Here is a 14,833-nt window from a genome sequence, read left to right as displayed (position 1 = left end):
CTGGCATTGGGTCCCTGGTTTCACCTTAGGTAAATCTCCATATCTCCTTGTTGAAGACCCTTCCTCTCCTCTTTCCGCCACCAAGGGACTTGCTTCATGTTTCTTGCTTCACATCTGTTCTTCTCTGTCCCCTTCACTCACACCTCTGTGCAGACATCTCTGTGGGATCCCTTTCTCCAGTGAGTAATATGACTACAAGAACATAGAATTTGAGTTGTATCCCCGACACAGAGAAGGATATAGGAAGAAAAACAGACAAAAGGACAGGTGTTGGGAAAATGTACATTTTCTTTTTCTTTTAAGCTCTGGGTTCCTGTACAGCCTTTAGAGTAAAGAAAGCACTAAGAACGCTGTCTTAGGAAGAGTTTTGATTATTTGTTGGAGGTAGTTTACTGTTTTGGCATTCCCACCGTGATAACTGTCTCATTGATAAAGGCCTAATTTTTTTCTTGTGGAAGAGTTATGAAAAATCAAGCCACAGGCTACACAAATCAAGCCACTAGTCCTTTTCCTTGGATAAATGTAGATGATAAAATTGCCGTTTAATTATTTTGTTTGTTTCTGTTCTGTTCATCTAGTGGCTTATTTAACACATGTGTTTTTATTGTAGTAAATACACATGAAACAAAACATTTGCCATGTCAATATTCTTCACATGTCTAATTCAGTGATAAGTGTTCCTAATCACTATTACAAAAACTTCCCCTCACCATTAACAGAAATTCATTGGCCCCTAAGCAATGAATCTCCCTTCTGCACTCTCTTACTTACCACTGGTAACCACTAATAAACTTAGGTTTATATATAATTGTAATTATATGATATTTGTCATTTTGTGGTAGACTTATTTCACTCAGCACGATGTATTCCAGGATCTTCCAAGTCATAAGATATATCAGGACTTTCTTTCGCATGATGGCTTACATAATGACCCATTGTCTATATACATTAGTTTGTCCATTCATCTGTTGATGGACGCGTTGTTTCTCTCTTTCGGCTTTTGGGAAAAGTGCGGCAATGAACATCAGTGTGCACGTATCTCTTTGTATTTCTGCTTTCAATTATTTGAGGATATATTGTAAGTGGAATTCTTGGATCATTTGGCAATTGGTTATGTGTTAAACTTTTTGAGGAATCCCATTATTGTTTCCCACAGAAGTTGTACATTTTTTAATCCCACCAACGATGGATGAGGATTCCAGTTTCTCCAAATCCTCACCAACATCTGTTGTTGTTGTTCCTTTTTAATCATAGCTATCTTAAGGTGTGAGGGAATATCTCATTGTAGTTTTAATTTTCATTTCCCTAATAGCTAATCATGTTGTGTGCCTTTTCATGTGCTTATAGACCATCTGTATTTCTTCTTTGCAGAAATGTCTACTCAAGTTCTTTGATTGGGTTTTTTGTCTTTATTTTGGTTAAGTTGTGGGAGTTCTTTATATATCCTAATTTTAAATCCATAAGTTATCTAAATTTATTCTAAAAACATGCATAACAAAAAAGTCCAAGGAATAATTAAAACCTACACATTCTTTATAACAAATTACCATAGCTACTGTTTTAGAATATTTCCTTGTTGTCTTTTTACTGAATATTTGGTAAACTACAACCATAGACAAGATATTACTTTATATTATACTTTAAAAAATTGTGTTAAAACACATGAGTGTAAATCAGAAAGCATTGCTGTTAGGGTTCCAGTTCATACAGTTTCCATTTCAACCATGCTACACGTAAAATCCAGTCACATTGATGGCATTCACCTTGCTGCGCAATCATTACTACTGTTTGTTTAGAACATTTTTCATCATCTTAACAAAAATTCAGTGCTCTCCTTTCTGTTTACCAATAATAAACTTTGGCCTATATGTAGTTGCCTAGTCCAGATAGCTATATAAATGGGATCATACGATACTTGTCCTTTTGTGACTGTTTGTTTAGAACATTTTTCATCATCTTAACAAAAATTCAGTGCTCTCCTTTCTGTTTACCAATAATAAACTTTGGTCTATATGTAGTTGTCTAGTCCAGATAGTTATATAAATGGGATCATATGATACTTGTCCTTTTGTGTCTGATTTATTTCACTCATCATCATGTTTCCAAGATTAATTCATGACATGGTAGGTATCAGAAATTAATTTCTTTGGTGGCTAAATTATTCCTAAACAAACTCACTTCCATTGAATCAGATCTGACTCAAGCAACCTGATAGGATGGGGTAGAACAGCCATCGTGGGTTTCCAAGACTTTAGCTCTTTCGGGAATAAAAAACCTTGTCGTTTTCTCACTTTACAGCTAAAATAGAGTTTAATTTATCCATTCATTTGGGGATGGACATTTAAGCTATTTTCACTCTTTGGTTAATGTGAATGATATTATAATGAAGATTAGTGTACAGTTATATGGCTTCCTGCTTTCAATTCTTCTGACTATATATTTATGAGTGGAATTTCTGGGTCATGTGAAATTCTGTGTTTAACATTATGGGAACTGCCAAACTGTTTTTCATAATTTCAGCACCATTTTACAATCACAACAACAATGGGTGAGGGGCCCAATTTCCCCATATTGTTACCAACACACGGTTACAACCTTAACAGTAGGGGTGAAGTGATATCTCATTGTGGGTTTAATTTGCATTTCCCTAATGACTAATAATGTTGAGCATCTTTTTCCATGTGCCTGCTAGCCTTTTGTACTACTTCTCTGGTGAAATGTCTGTGTAAGTCCTTCCCTCAGTTTTCAATTGGGTTGTCTTTTTGTTGCTATTAAGAATAATTTTATTATGTCCCTAAACATTACATGAAACATTATTCTTTTTTCATTCTTTAAAAAAAATCATTTTATTGGGAGCTCTTACAGCTCTTAAAACATTTTTCTTAATGACTGTTTACCTTCCATTGTGTGAATGTGCTGAAAATTATTTAACTTGTTTCATATTACTGGATAATTAAGATTTTCAATTTTCAGTTACCCTGTGATCATCTATGATTATTTCCTTAGAGGAAAAAAAATCCTTGATATTAGTTATTTGGTTTACTCGAAGTTCTCTGCCCAGCTAGCTAAATTACTTTCCTGAAAGATAACTAAAAGTTGCACTTCATCTCTACAGGTTCATCACCATGATTGTTAGGAATAGAATCTTTTAAAAAATCCAATTTGATGTGTAAGATGACATTCATTGATTGACATTTAATTAATTGAGCTAATATTACACTATTCTAGGAAGAATTGGAGATATATTTCTTAAAATTGGCTAATGAAGATCCTCAGGATTACAATGAGTGGCTCCACAACTTACTATGGAGATGGTGCAAGACTGGACAGAGTTTTGTTTTATTGTGTATTTGGCTGTCAAGAGTTGGGGTCGTTTGTCAGCTGCTAACAAGCACACTGTTCTTTTAAATGTTTATCAACCTATCATCACTCCTTTGTGTTCTGAAGTTACCTTGCTCATTTCTTGTTAGGAACAGTTTTCATGTTAATTTGTATCGAGTAGTATTGATATATAAGGTATTTGTATAAGGATTCTCAGAACTGTAAAATTTGCTACATAAGAAACAATACATACTGCTAGATATTAAATATTTATCCACATAATTAATTAATGATAGTTTGAAACTGTATAATTGAAAATATTTTGGTAATCCAAAGTCTAGCTAAGGGGATTAGGATGTGATTTAGAAAAATACGAGGGATGCTAAAGAAAACTGGAGCTTAATGAATTGAAGATCTTTGTGATGAAAGACAATGTGAATGTCTGGGATCATAGCCATCAGTTTTGGGCAATCAATTTTGAGTGAATTCACCAAAAAGAACGAATTGACATTGAACCATTTCAAGAGACAGAATATGAGCAAGAACCATGATACTGAAGGAAGAAGTCCAAGCTGCATGGAAGACATAGCTCCAAACAAGTAATTTATGGAATACCAATAGAAATGTTTCAACAAACCAATGAAGTACTGGAAGCACCTATGCCAAGAAATTTGGAAGGCAGCTACCTAGCCAACTGACAGGAAGAGACCCGTATTTGTACTCACGATAAAGGTAACACAACAGAGTGCAGAAATTATTGAACAATATCAATTAATATAGCATGACAGAAAATTTTACCGAAGATTTTTTCGAAAACAGTTGCAGGAGTTTCAGGGAGCTACCAGAAATTCACACTGGATTCAGACGTGAATGTGGAACAAAGGATACCATTCCTGATGTCAGTTGGATCTTCTGAAAGCAAAGCAGACCAGAAAGATTTTTATTTATGCTTTATTGACTATGCGTAGGCGTGATTATGTGGATCACAGCAAACTATGAATAGCATGGTCAAGGATGGGAATTCCAGAACACTTCACTGGGCTCATGAATTTATAAAAAATGTACAAATAGAGAAAGACCTGTTGAAATCGTGTGACACAATGGCTGCAGCAATGGGCTCAAACACAATTGGGAGGGTGGCATAGGAACGGCTAGTGTTGCAGCCTCTGCTACTTAAGGTCTCTATACTGGAACCAACGCGATGGCCTCTAACGACAGTGACCTGGAATTGACTTGATGGTAGTGGGTTTGCTTTGGATTTTTCATGGAAATGATTAAACTTGACTATAATAAACCTAAACCAGTCAATACACCAGCATATCTATCTGCCTTTTCCACTATTGCTAAAAGTTAGATCATTTCATCCTAGCACTTTATGGTCCAGTGAAAACTTGATACTTCTTTTTCTGTAGGAAGGGAAACGAGTTGATTCTAACTCATGGCAAGTACATGTAGTTTATTATTAGCATCCCAGAATACAATCCTTCTTTTTATCCTCAAGAAATAGTATGGCAAGCGCTTCATATTATCATCTAGTCCATTTGTATTCCTGGGATAGCGTAATGGGGACACATACATAGAAATACAACAACAGAAGAAATTGACACGTTACCTAGAACAAGAAACCTGTAGTTACCGAACATAACAAATAAAATATAAAAGAAAAAAGTCAATAGTATAAAAAAATGACTAACAGACTCCCAAAGAAATGTCATCATTCAAGGGGGAAAAGGAAATAGAGAAATGTGTGTTCTTAAAAAAATATGTGTGTTCTTAGAACATTGCATACAAAAACCAAGAAAAGGATACCATGATAAAGAAAAAATAATAATTAAGGGATAAGAGAAATTATACCTATGCACAAATAAAAGATATATGAATGAGAAGTGACAAATATCTCAGAATCTAGGTAGGCAAAAAGATTGAAAATGTAAGGGGAAAAGAGAGACTGAGTGAGGTAATCAAGCAGGTAATCTAGCCTAATAGAAATTCCTACTAATTGGGTATTTATTACTTGATTAATATAGCTTCCAGAAAATTAATGTAATTAGCTTAATATTCTGTTACTTAATTGAATATTAGTAGCTCTCCCAAAGAAATGAAGGAGAGGACGTTGGAGGAGTACATAGGCAAGGAAAGATGGGAATGCATCGTAGGAGACCTTTAGTAGAAAAGTCTACTATTCAGTTACTTAATTGCAAGATGCAAGATGCAAGGAAAGATGGAAATGCATCTGAGTAGACCTTTAGTAGAAAAGATCTAGTAGGTTTATCACAGAATTTTAAAAAGGACTCTATTTTGCTGCATGTTTGTAAAATTTAGGCATATCAGGGGTAAAGATCATGAAATCTAATACCTGAAAGGAGAAAGAATCAGACTGACCTGAACTTGTGGTAGCAATATAGATACTAGGAGACAGAGGAGTAGTAAGGACTTCAGCAATTAGGTATGAATGGAAAATGAAAATCCTTTTAGAAATTCAAAGACTTGGAAAGTTTGCTTGCCATGACTCCATTCTGAAGGAGTTATTTGAATATGTGTAGGGGATGAAATCTAGAAAAGACAAAGCCCAAAGTATCCTTTTATTTGTTTGTTTGTTATAAACAGCTTTATTGGGACACAAACCTAATATCATATAATTCAATGATGCAATTGTATCAAGAAGAGTTGAACTGTCATCACCACAATCAATGTTAGGACATTTTCTTCTTTCTTGTGCTCCTTGCTATTAGCTCTCCTGCTGTACCCCCAACCTGTCCTTCCATACCCCATGGAATAATCCAGCTACTATCTCTATAGATTCATCCAACCTGGATTTCTATACCCCAGACCAAAAGGATCATGGCAGATGTCGTTCGGTTAAAATCTAATACCTTATCATTTGATCTCCCTCTTGACCCACTTAGAAAACATCTCTTCAATTGGGAGATTGTAAATGCTGAATGGAGGCCCTGGGCGGTAGAAATCATGAACATGTTTGACTGTTTACTAAAAGGTTGAGGGTTTGAGGTTCACCCAGAGGCACCTCCAAAGAAAGGCTTGGAAGTCTACTTCTAAAAAATGAGCCACTGAAAATCCTCTGGAGTCTCGTTCTGCTTGTATGCACATGGCATTGCCAGGAGTCAAAGCCAACTTCAGGGCAATGGCTTCTGCTTGTTTTTTTCAAGGGCTGAGTAAATTGACTGGAATAACTGAGGGAACAGGTGGATGGATGGACAGAAAGATAACGGCAAGGGAGAAATAGTTTTTTTTAAAAAAACAAGAACCTTTTGGAAACGGGGATTGTGTATCATCTGAGTCAGAATGGACTCTGGCCATGGGTGAGTTTGAGGAGTGCATATACAAAAGGAAGAGAGGAAGAGTGGGAGGGAGGGAGGAAGGAAGGAAGGAAGGAAGGAAAGAAGGAAGGAAGGAAGGTTTCCCATAAGCTATTCCTGGAGTAAATTGTGGCATTATTTGATCCTAATTTTCTTCTTCACAGGTGATGTGAATTGTGTCTTATGGCTGCAAGAAACAGGACAGAAGTGACTGAATTCATCTTACTGGGCCTGTCCAGCTTGCCAGAGATGCAGCCAGTTATTTTTGGGATTGTTCTTGCCATGTACCTGGTGGCAGTTATTGGCAATGCCCTCTTAGTAACTGTTGCCCACTCAGACACCAAACTTCACACACCCATGTATTTCCTTCTTAGCCAGCTTTCCTTTATTGACATATTTCTAACAACCATCACCGTGCCCCAGATGCTGGTGCACACACTGTCTGTGAATCGAACCATCTCCTTTAACTGCTGCATGGCCCAGTTGTTCTTCTTTATGACTGTAGGCAGCATGGAAGGTCACCTGCTGGCTGCCATGGCCTATGACCGCTATGTGGCCATCTGCGATCCTTTAAGATACTCAGCCATTGTCAGCCGCCACCTCTGTCTGCGCATAACCTTGACTTCATGGGTTGTTGTCAGTCTCAACAGTCTCCTTTACAGTGTGCTGGTAATCCGCTTAACCTTCTGTGGTAATCAGGTCACTCACTTCTTCTGCGATATTACACCCCTGCTCCAGCTGTCCTGCACCCGGCCAGTGGTCAATGAAATGCTGATCTTCACCGAGGGGGTAGCTGTAGTGGTCAGTCCTTTCTTCTTCATCCTGGGCTCCTATGCCCGCATTGGTGTTGCTATAATGCGAATGCACTCTCTTGCCGCCCTGCGCAAAGCCTTGTCCACATGTAGCTCGCATATCCTGGTCGTGCTGCTCCTGTATGGCTCTGTGATCCGCATGTATCTCCGGCCATCCTCCACTTACGATCTGGACCAGGATCGCCAGGTCGCCATTTTCTACACTGTCGTTACTCCGATGCTAAACCCGCTCATCTACAGCCTCAGGAACCAGGAGGTGAAGGGCGCTTTGCGGAGACTTGGCATGAAGCTTTGCATCTCAGGAAACATTCAACCTGGCTTACAGGCAACTAAGAAATGGCAGCACATCTCTCGAGACCAAGGAATTAACAAGTAACATGAAATGGTTTCAAATACTGGTCTATGGATTATAAAACTAAGCGCTGATAGGACTCACAATTCTATGGACAATATTCCTCTTGACTTTCTTGTATAGATGGGGAAATGCGAGTTGATAAATAAATGGCTCAGATCCCTGTTGACCGATCTAGAATTTCAGAACATTCAACTAAAAAGATATTTTAAAGTTACCAAAAGCAAACCTATGATATTTTGGCTATACCAGCTGGAGTCTACCACAAACCCAACCCAACACAACCAAACCCAACCAAACTCACTGCCATAGAGTTGATGCTGACCCATAGCGACCCTCAAGTGCTGGGTAAAATTGCCCCAGTCAGTGCCTGAGATTGTAACTCTTAACGGGAGTAGGAAACCCTGTCTCTTTCACTCAGAGCACCTGGTTGTTTCAAACTGCTGACCTTGTGGTTAGGAGCCCCACACTAACCACTATGCCGGGGCACCTTAGCTGGGGCTCCAGTGACGACTAAAATTGACAACAAATCAGTATTGCTTACAGAATTCTGAACATGTTGGTGATGGTGGGGCAAGTATTGTCTTTCTGAGATGAGTGACTGCCATCTAGAGAGGTCTGGGAGAGTGCCCATTGGCTCTGGAGCAGAGCAAGTTAAATTTGACCTGGAAAAGGGAGTGCTTCTGGGATAGCAGAGTTATCATTCTCACAGATGTAGTTGAGAGGTCAATGAGAACACAATATTGACGGGATTTGGCAAATTGTAGGTTATTGGAAGCTTTGATAAGAACAAGTAAGTGTCAAGGCTGTGTGAGTCTAAAGAAGAATTTACGGACTAGTACTGACATAGGGGCTAATATGGGACCTATGGACTTGATCTGGGCTGGGATGTTTTCTCAATATACAATTGCTCTTTTATATAAAGCTGTTTCTTATACAAAAAAATAGAAGAACAAGTAAGTGAAGTCTTGGGGGAGCAAATCAAATCATTTTGGATCAAATATCCATTGAGGAAGTAGAAACCCTGATTGCATTTTTTGCTGCAGCAGAGTGTGGGTAAAGCCTCTCTAGGTGTGCACAGTTAGAATTTGAGGAATTCTATTATTAATAAGGAAGAAAAAATAGATCATTGAAAGGCTCTTCCACAAATCTTTTCCAACTTCCATTTGAGGTAGAAAATGCCTTGCTCCGAATCTCTGAGTTGCTCAATTCTGTGTCTCTTCTCTGAACAACGTCTAGTCCCAGACGCTGTGATTTTGCCAAAATTCACATCCTCTTCCCGTTCCTCTTCACAAATGTCTTTCTGTGGCTCGATGCTATCATATTTCTGGTAGCTCCCTCTAGCTAGTATCAGCTGCTGCCCCATGGAGACCTCGTGTATTTCAGAAAAGAGTTGTGAACTTCTGCATTTCTAGCATTTCTGATGATTTTGGGAAGCAAATATGCAAGCCACTCTTCCAGGGTGCCTTAGGGTAGACTTGGCCCTCCAACCTTGCAGATAGCAATGAACTGTTAATGCCACGCATGGACTCCAAGTTCTCTCTAGTACCTGGTTCTTTGAAGTTTGGTCCAAGTACTCATGCCAGCACTGCCTGGGAGCTTGTTAGAAATGTACAGTCTCAATGATCACCTTGCATCCTGGTTCAATTGAGTCAGAATCTGCAGTTTGCGAGCTTCTCCAGTGTGACACATTATAGGATGACAAACACTGCTTTGAGATGATACATACCCATGGTGCTTTGTAGAAACCCATTGTTTATTTAAAGGTGGGCTGATCTTCCATTAACTTCCCCATCATCAAGCATCACAGGAAGATGCTTATTTTTCTCCCATTTCTCACCAAATTGTACGCCCTGCTATGTGAAGCAGCTTTATCTCTGGAACTGTTTATCCTAGTTGTGGGCGGGTAGAGGGCATATTTGTCTTACCCTGTGCTGGGTAGCATCACCACTTACATGCTCATTTGCTTCCAGAACCAAGTAAATTAACTCCACCTGACAGCGACTGAAGGGGTGTCAGCAGCAGGAGTAAAGGGAACTGGAAATGTACGAAGGGGCAGAGGAAACTTTGCATGGGAAAATAAGCTTGCTTTCATCTTGTCCCAAAAGGGAATGTTTCACAGTGAAAGGACAGGATGTCAAGATCTCTGTAAACAGGGCTGAGGCTCAAGCTGGAACAATGGTTCTTGTGATTAAAGCTCAAATAGCACGAACTTGGAATTGGGTGTGTTTGTGAGTGCACAAAGACATGAATTGTAGAGCCTTTGAGATAACCCACCAGGTGCTGGGTTCAGGGAGAGATGCATGTGCCTTCACCTGATCATTTCGAACATTTATCAGTGTGGTTTGGACCACTGTTCTAGCAGTAACGAGATCTTCATTTACTTCATTAATGCATTTAACACCTATCTGCTTAAGATGTACTATGTACCAGAGCTTTTGGTTAATAGTTAGGCTATATATACCCTGAAGGCATAATAAGTCCCATGTATATGTGTCCCACTATTATTATTCCTATTAGCAATAGCCTACAGATGAAGAAAGAACAGGATAAAAGGGCAAAGAGCAGCTCAGTAAATCATTATATATCGCTATGTACCTAAAGACTATCAATGAAATGAGAACAAAGCCATAAACTAATCTGCCTCATTCTTTCCACTGACAGAAGATGAATTAACATTCCAACTAATTAATTGTCTATATAATATCAGTTGGAATGCTCTTCAACTCTTCAATGTATTGCATAACACACTATGCCTCAACTTCTGTGATTTATAACATTTGACATGCATGGTTTCCAAAAGTCTACAGATGGAAAGAGACAACTGTGCCATGTTTGGGCTCACTCCACGGTCTCTCACTGTGGGACCCAGGTTAAGGGAGACTTGTGATGACCTTTGCTTTGGGTGAAGGCAGGAACTCAAAAAAGGCAACTCAAACAATCCAAGTACTTTCTAAAGCTTTTGATTGGAAGCATCATTGAAGATTTCTTTCTGAAACCACTGGCTAAGGCAAGTTACACAGTCAAACCCAATGTCAGTAGTGTGGAGGCATATCCTCTTCCTCTAGCAAAGCCAAGGCAGCCACAGGCCAGAAGGAAGAACTGAAAACAGATCTTACTATCTGCCTAGCTACGACAGGGAGCTCCGGTGGCACAGTGAGGACACATTGGCCGATAACTGCAAGGTCACCAGCCTCTCTGAGGGAGAAAGATGAGGTTTTCTACTCCCATAAAGAGTTACAGTCTTGGAAACTCCCAAGGGCCATTCTACCCTGTCCTATAGGGTCACTCTAAGGCAGCGTTGACTGGATGGTGGTGAGTAGGAGTGAGTAACTACTGTATTCTATTAACCAAACTTCTACTAGCACACATAAAGATTATTTCAAAATTTTTACTATCACACAATAGTGGATTGAATCATATATACGTAATTGCACATATGGTATGCACGTATGTTTGTGTGTTTCTTCACGTGACTATAACTGATGTTATATATATATATATATATATATTCCATCAGGTTTTCTTTCAGTAAGAAATTTTTAGAAAAGGAAGAGGATCATCAAATTATAACAAATTTTAATAGGATTTCTAAATTGCACTTCAAAAATTTATACTCATTCATTCCTCCAGCGCTTATCTATACTTAGATCATTTAAATAGGTTCAGGAAGAGACTCTCAGAAGATGCTACACTTCAAAGAGGCACGGCTGAACAGATGGTAAGGAATAAGGAGATCAACAATTGAGCTGTCACCTGGAACCAATGAAGAGGGATGCGGACTAGACAGCCAAGAAATATGAAGTCAGAGGAAACAGTGCAGTCCAGAAGAAAAATAGTGGCTATGAAAGATGCTTTCTGGCAAATTAAAACAAGAGCCAGTCAGCTAATCCAAAATTGGTATATTTCTTCATTATTATTTTATGTTATATGTGCCAGAGACCTCTTTACCTTGAAAGAACTTGTTAACCTATTGCAGTCAACGACATAGAGACCGTAACTTCTCAAACTCAAATTATGGTGAAAATTCATACAGACATAACAACAAACAACATCTTCTAGCACAACATTACACAATATTGACAAGATCTTAGCTTCTTCTGAACTCAGTGACATAACTACTCATATTCTATAATAGACATTTTGTCCAGACAGATAGATCAGCCTATGCTTGAAGCTTCTGCTCCACATCCTCGGAGGCCCTTCTCGCCTTTGCCTTTTGATCCTACTTCTATATGCACTGAAGAATTCACTTTTTGATAGGCAATTTGGTTCTTGGCCCTGGTCCCCATGCTCAGCATTAATTGGTTATCCGAAAAATATCCACTATTACTTTGAATTCCATACCACAGCTAAAGGGTCAAGCGGAGGATTACAAAACAAATGAATTTGTTATTTCTGAATGATGTGGCCAATAAATGTTAGAAAAACACAAGTTGGGGAGTTGTGGCAGTGCTTAATTCTGGAGTATCTATTACTCTGGACCCTATATGAGTCCCCACCACGACCAAACAAAACAAAACAAAAAAACAACCCAAATCTATTCTACCAAATCAATTCCATCTTACATATTTGTTATTATTTGGATGTCCCAGCACCCAAAACCTTTTCTCATATTTCAGTAGTTACCCATAACACTTTTCTTGGCAGAACAACTTTATAGAAATTAGAAACATCTTTTGCTCTCCCCGTTTCTTTGGTAGATGAAATATGAGTGATTGACCAAGATTTGTCCAATAAGATGTACCACCTCATCTATTTGAAGTGGCCAATTCTCTGTAGAGTTTGTCACATTTCATTTTTTCTTTTTTTTTCTTCTTCTTTTTATAAATCACTTTATTGGGGCTCTTACAGATATTATAACAAAGCACACACCAATTGTATCTAGCACATTTGTATTATTTGTTCCCATCATCATTTTCAAAACATTTTCTTTCTACTTGAGCCCTTGGTATCAGTTCTTCTTTTTTTTTTCTCTCTCTTTTTTAACATTTTATTAGGGGCTCATACAACTGTTATCCCAATCCATACACACATCAATTGTGTAAAGCGCATTTGTACATCGTTTCTCAAAACATTTTCTCTCCATTTAAACCCCCGGCATTAGGTCCTCATTTTTCCCCACCCTCCCCGCACATTCCATTTTTTAGCATATTCTCCATGAGCATTGTTGGTAGTGTTGGTGGAGGTACAAACTGTGGTGAACAGAATTTGGTGGCTGGAATGGGGGTCCTTACTAGACTGTTTCTAGGTCTGATTTTGACTATAGTTCTGATATTTGACCATTTTTATTCCTGTCAGTTTTCACTGTGGTTCCCCAGCATTCTTGACAATTCATGAACTACACAACATCCTGGCAATACATTTATTTTCTCCATAAGCCAGGCAGAATCCATTGATTTTGCATCTAAAAAGTGAGTGATAAAATGCTAAATTGATAAAATGCTCATTGTGTCAATCAATTGATACAATGAATTTAATTGCAGGTTCAGAGAACTGTGTCAACATGCTAGTGTTTTATGCTAAGATATGTTGGTTTCCTTTCAGAGAGAAGATATAATGAGAAAAGTTGTGCTAAGTGCTCAGTTTAGATATTATTGGAATGTTCCAAAAGAAATTGCTTTATGAGGGGAAAAACTTTCCCCAGGATCATACAGAAGGCTCAGAACTGCTTTGGTGTTTTAGCTAAAGAAAGAAACCCACCGTCTGCTCCTCCATCTCTTGTAGGCTCCCTTGACGTCTGCATTCCTCAGGCTATAGATGAAGGGGTTCAGCATGGGAGTCACTACTGTGTACATGACTGTCACAAGTCGACCAGTGGCCACTGAATAGCTGGAAAGAGGTCGGAAGTAGACCCATGTCAGTGTACCATAGAATATGGCCACCACAGTGAGGTGAGAGCCGCATGTGGAAAAGGCTCTCCACTTGCCATTGGCTGAGGGGATCCGAAGGATGGCTGAGATGATACAAGCATAGGAGACAATGATGAAGGCCAAAGCTCCATTGATGACAATAACACCTTCGGTGTGAATCATCAGGGTATTGAGGTGAGTGCTGGAACAAGAGATCTTCATCAGAGGGTAGAGGTCACAGAAGAAGTGGGGAATCCTGTTATCGTCACAAAAGACCAGTCTGCCCATGAGAAGGGTGTGCAGCAGGGCATGAAGATGGGAGAGGACATGGCACACAGCCACCATTTGTGCACACAGCATTTTGGTCAAGATCATAGGGTACTGGAAAGGGTGGCAGATGGCAATGTACCTGTCATACGCCATCACAGCCAGAAGGAAGTTTTCCATGGCTGCAAAGCAAATGAAGAAATAAGTCTGGGCTAGGCAGCCCAGGTAAGAAATAGCCTTTGTAGTAGAAAGAATGTTCTGTAGCATCTTGGGGACCGTGGTGGAGGTGAAGCAGATATCTGCCAAGGCCAAGTTACTGAGGAAGATATACATGGGAGTGTGGAGGTGTGGAACAGAGATAATCAGTGTGATGATGGCGAAGTTGCCCGAAATGTTGATTGCATACATGAGTAGGAAAAGAAGGAAGAGTGGAATCTGCTCTTCTGGTCGAGTAGAAATGCCCAAAAGAACAAAATGGGATACACTGGTCCAGTTGGTTCTATCCATCTGTTGCCATAGAACGAAAAGGATCATTTTTAGTCTTCAGTGCTTCTCTAATGCTATTTCCACCACAAAGACGAGAGAAGGCTCTATATGCAAGGTACACTTATGATACACGTTCATGACACAATAAACCAATGAGGCAGGGCTAAAAAATTCCATTGTACAGAGAGGAGAATGAATGGAAGACGAATACTGACTTGTCTAAAAGCACAGAATTCATAATGTTGGGACTGCAATTCCAGGGGAAATTCTGCCTTTCCCACTAATTCCCAGGTGTCTCTGTTGAGAATCGATCTTTTTCTTCCCTCTACCCAGTGAATATTTAACCATCTTGGGCTGATCCCTTGACCGCTCTGATCATAATCTTACTCTCTAGAACACATGCATCATATCTATCTCCCCAGAGTT

General features: G+C 39.1%; 2 protein-coding genes across 2 annotated transcripts; one reads left to right on the top strand and one right to left on the bottom strand.

The window, feature by feature from the left end:
* Positions 1 to 6,821: 6,821 nt before the first annotated feature.
* On the top strand, positions 6,822 to 12,140 carry LOC101645772 (olfactory receptor 1361-like). The gene is made up of 2 exons (XM_004712608.2): positions 6,822 to 7,752; positions 12,106 to 12,140. The coding sequence occupies exons 1-2, from the start codon at positions 6,822 to 6,824 to the stop codon at positions 12,138 to 12,140; spliced, it is 966 nt and encodes a 321-aa protein (XP_004712665.2).
* Positions 12,141 to 13,483: 1,343 nt separating this feature from the next.
* Positions 13,484 to 14,428, bottom strand: LOC101645445 (olfactory receptor 1Q1). Its single transcript, XM_004712607.1, has one exon. The coding sequence runs from the start codon at positions 14,426 to 14,428 to the stop codon at positions 13,484 to 13,486; it is 945 nt and encodes a 314-aa protein (XP_004712664.1).
* Positions 14,429 to 14,833: the final 405 nt, after the last annotated feature.

This window comes from Echinops telfairi, unplaced genomic scaffold, assembly GCF_000313985.2.
Source record: "Echinops telfairi isolate 266 unplaced genomic scaffold, ASM31398v2 ScPeMD7_7410;HRSCAF=8448, whole genome shotgun sequence".
Lineage (NCBI taxonomy): Eukaryota > Metazoa > Chordata > Mammalia > Afrosoricida > Tenrecidae > Echinops > Echinops telfairi.
The sequence above is the reverse complement of the archived record's forward strand: the minus strand, read 5'-3'. Positions and strand labels throughout refer to the sequence as shown.

Excerpts from the sequence above, each read along its gene's own strand:
- LOC101645772 (XM_004712608.2), top strand. The coding sequence starts at position 6,822 with ATGGCTGCAAGAAACAGGACAGAAGTGACTGAATTCATCTTACTGGGC. Across the intron at positions 7,753-12,105 it reads CATGAAGCTTTGCATCTCAG|ATTGGTTATCCGAAAAATAT; the intron begins GAAACATTCAAC and ends TGCTCAGCATTA.
- LOC101645445 (XM_004712607.1), bottom strand. The coding sequence starts at position 14,428 with ATGGATAGAACCAACTGGACCAGTGTATCCCATTTTGTTCTTTTGGGC.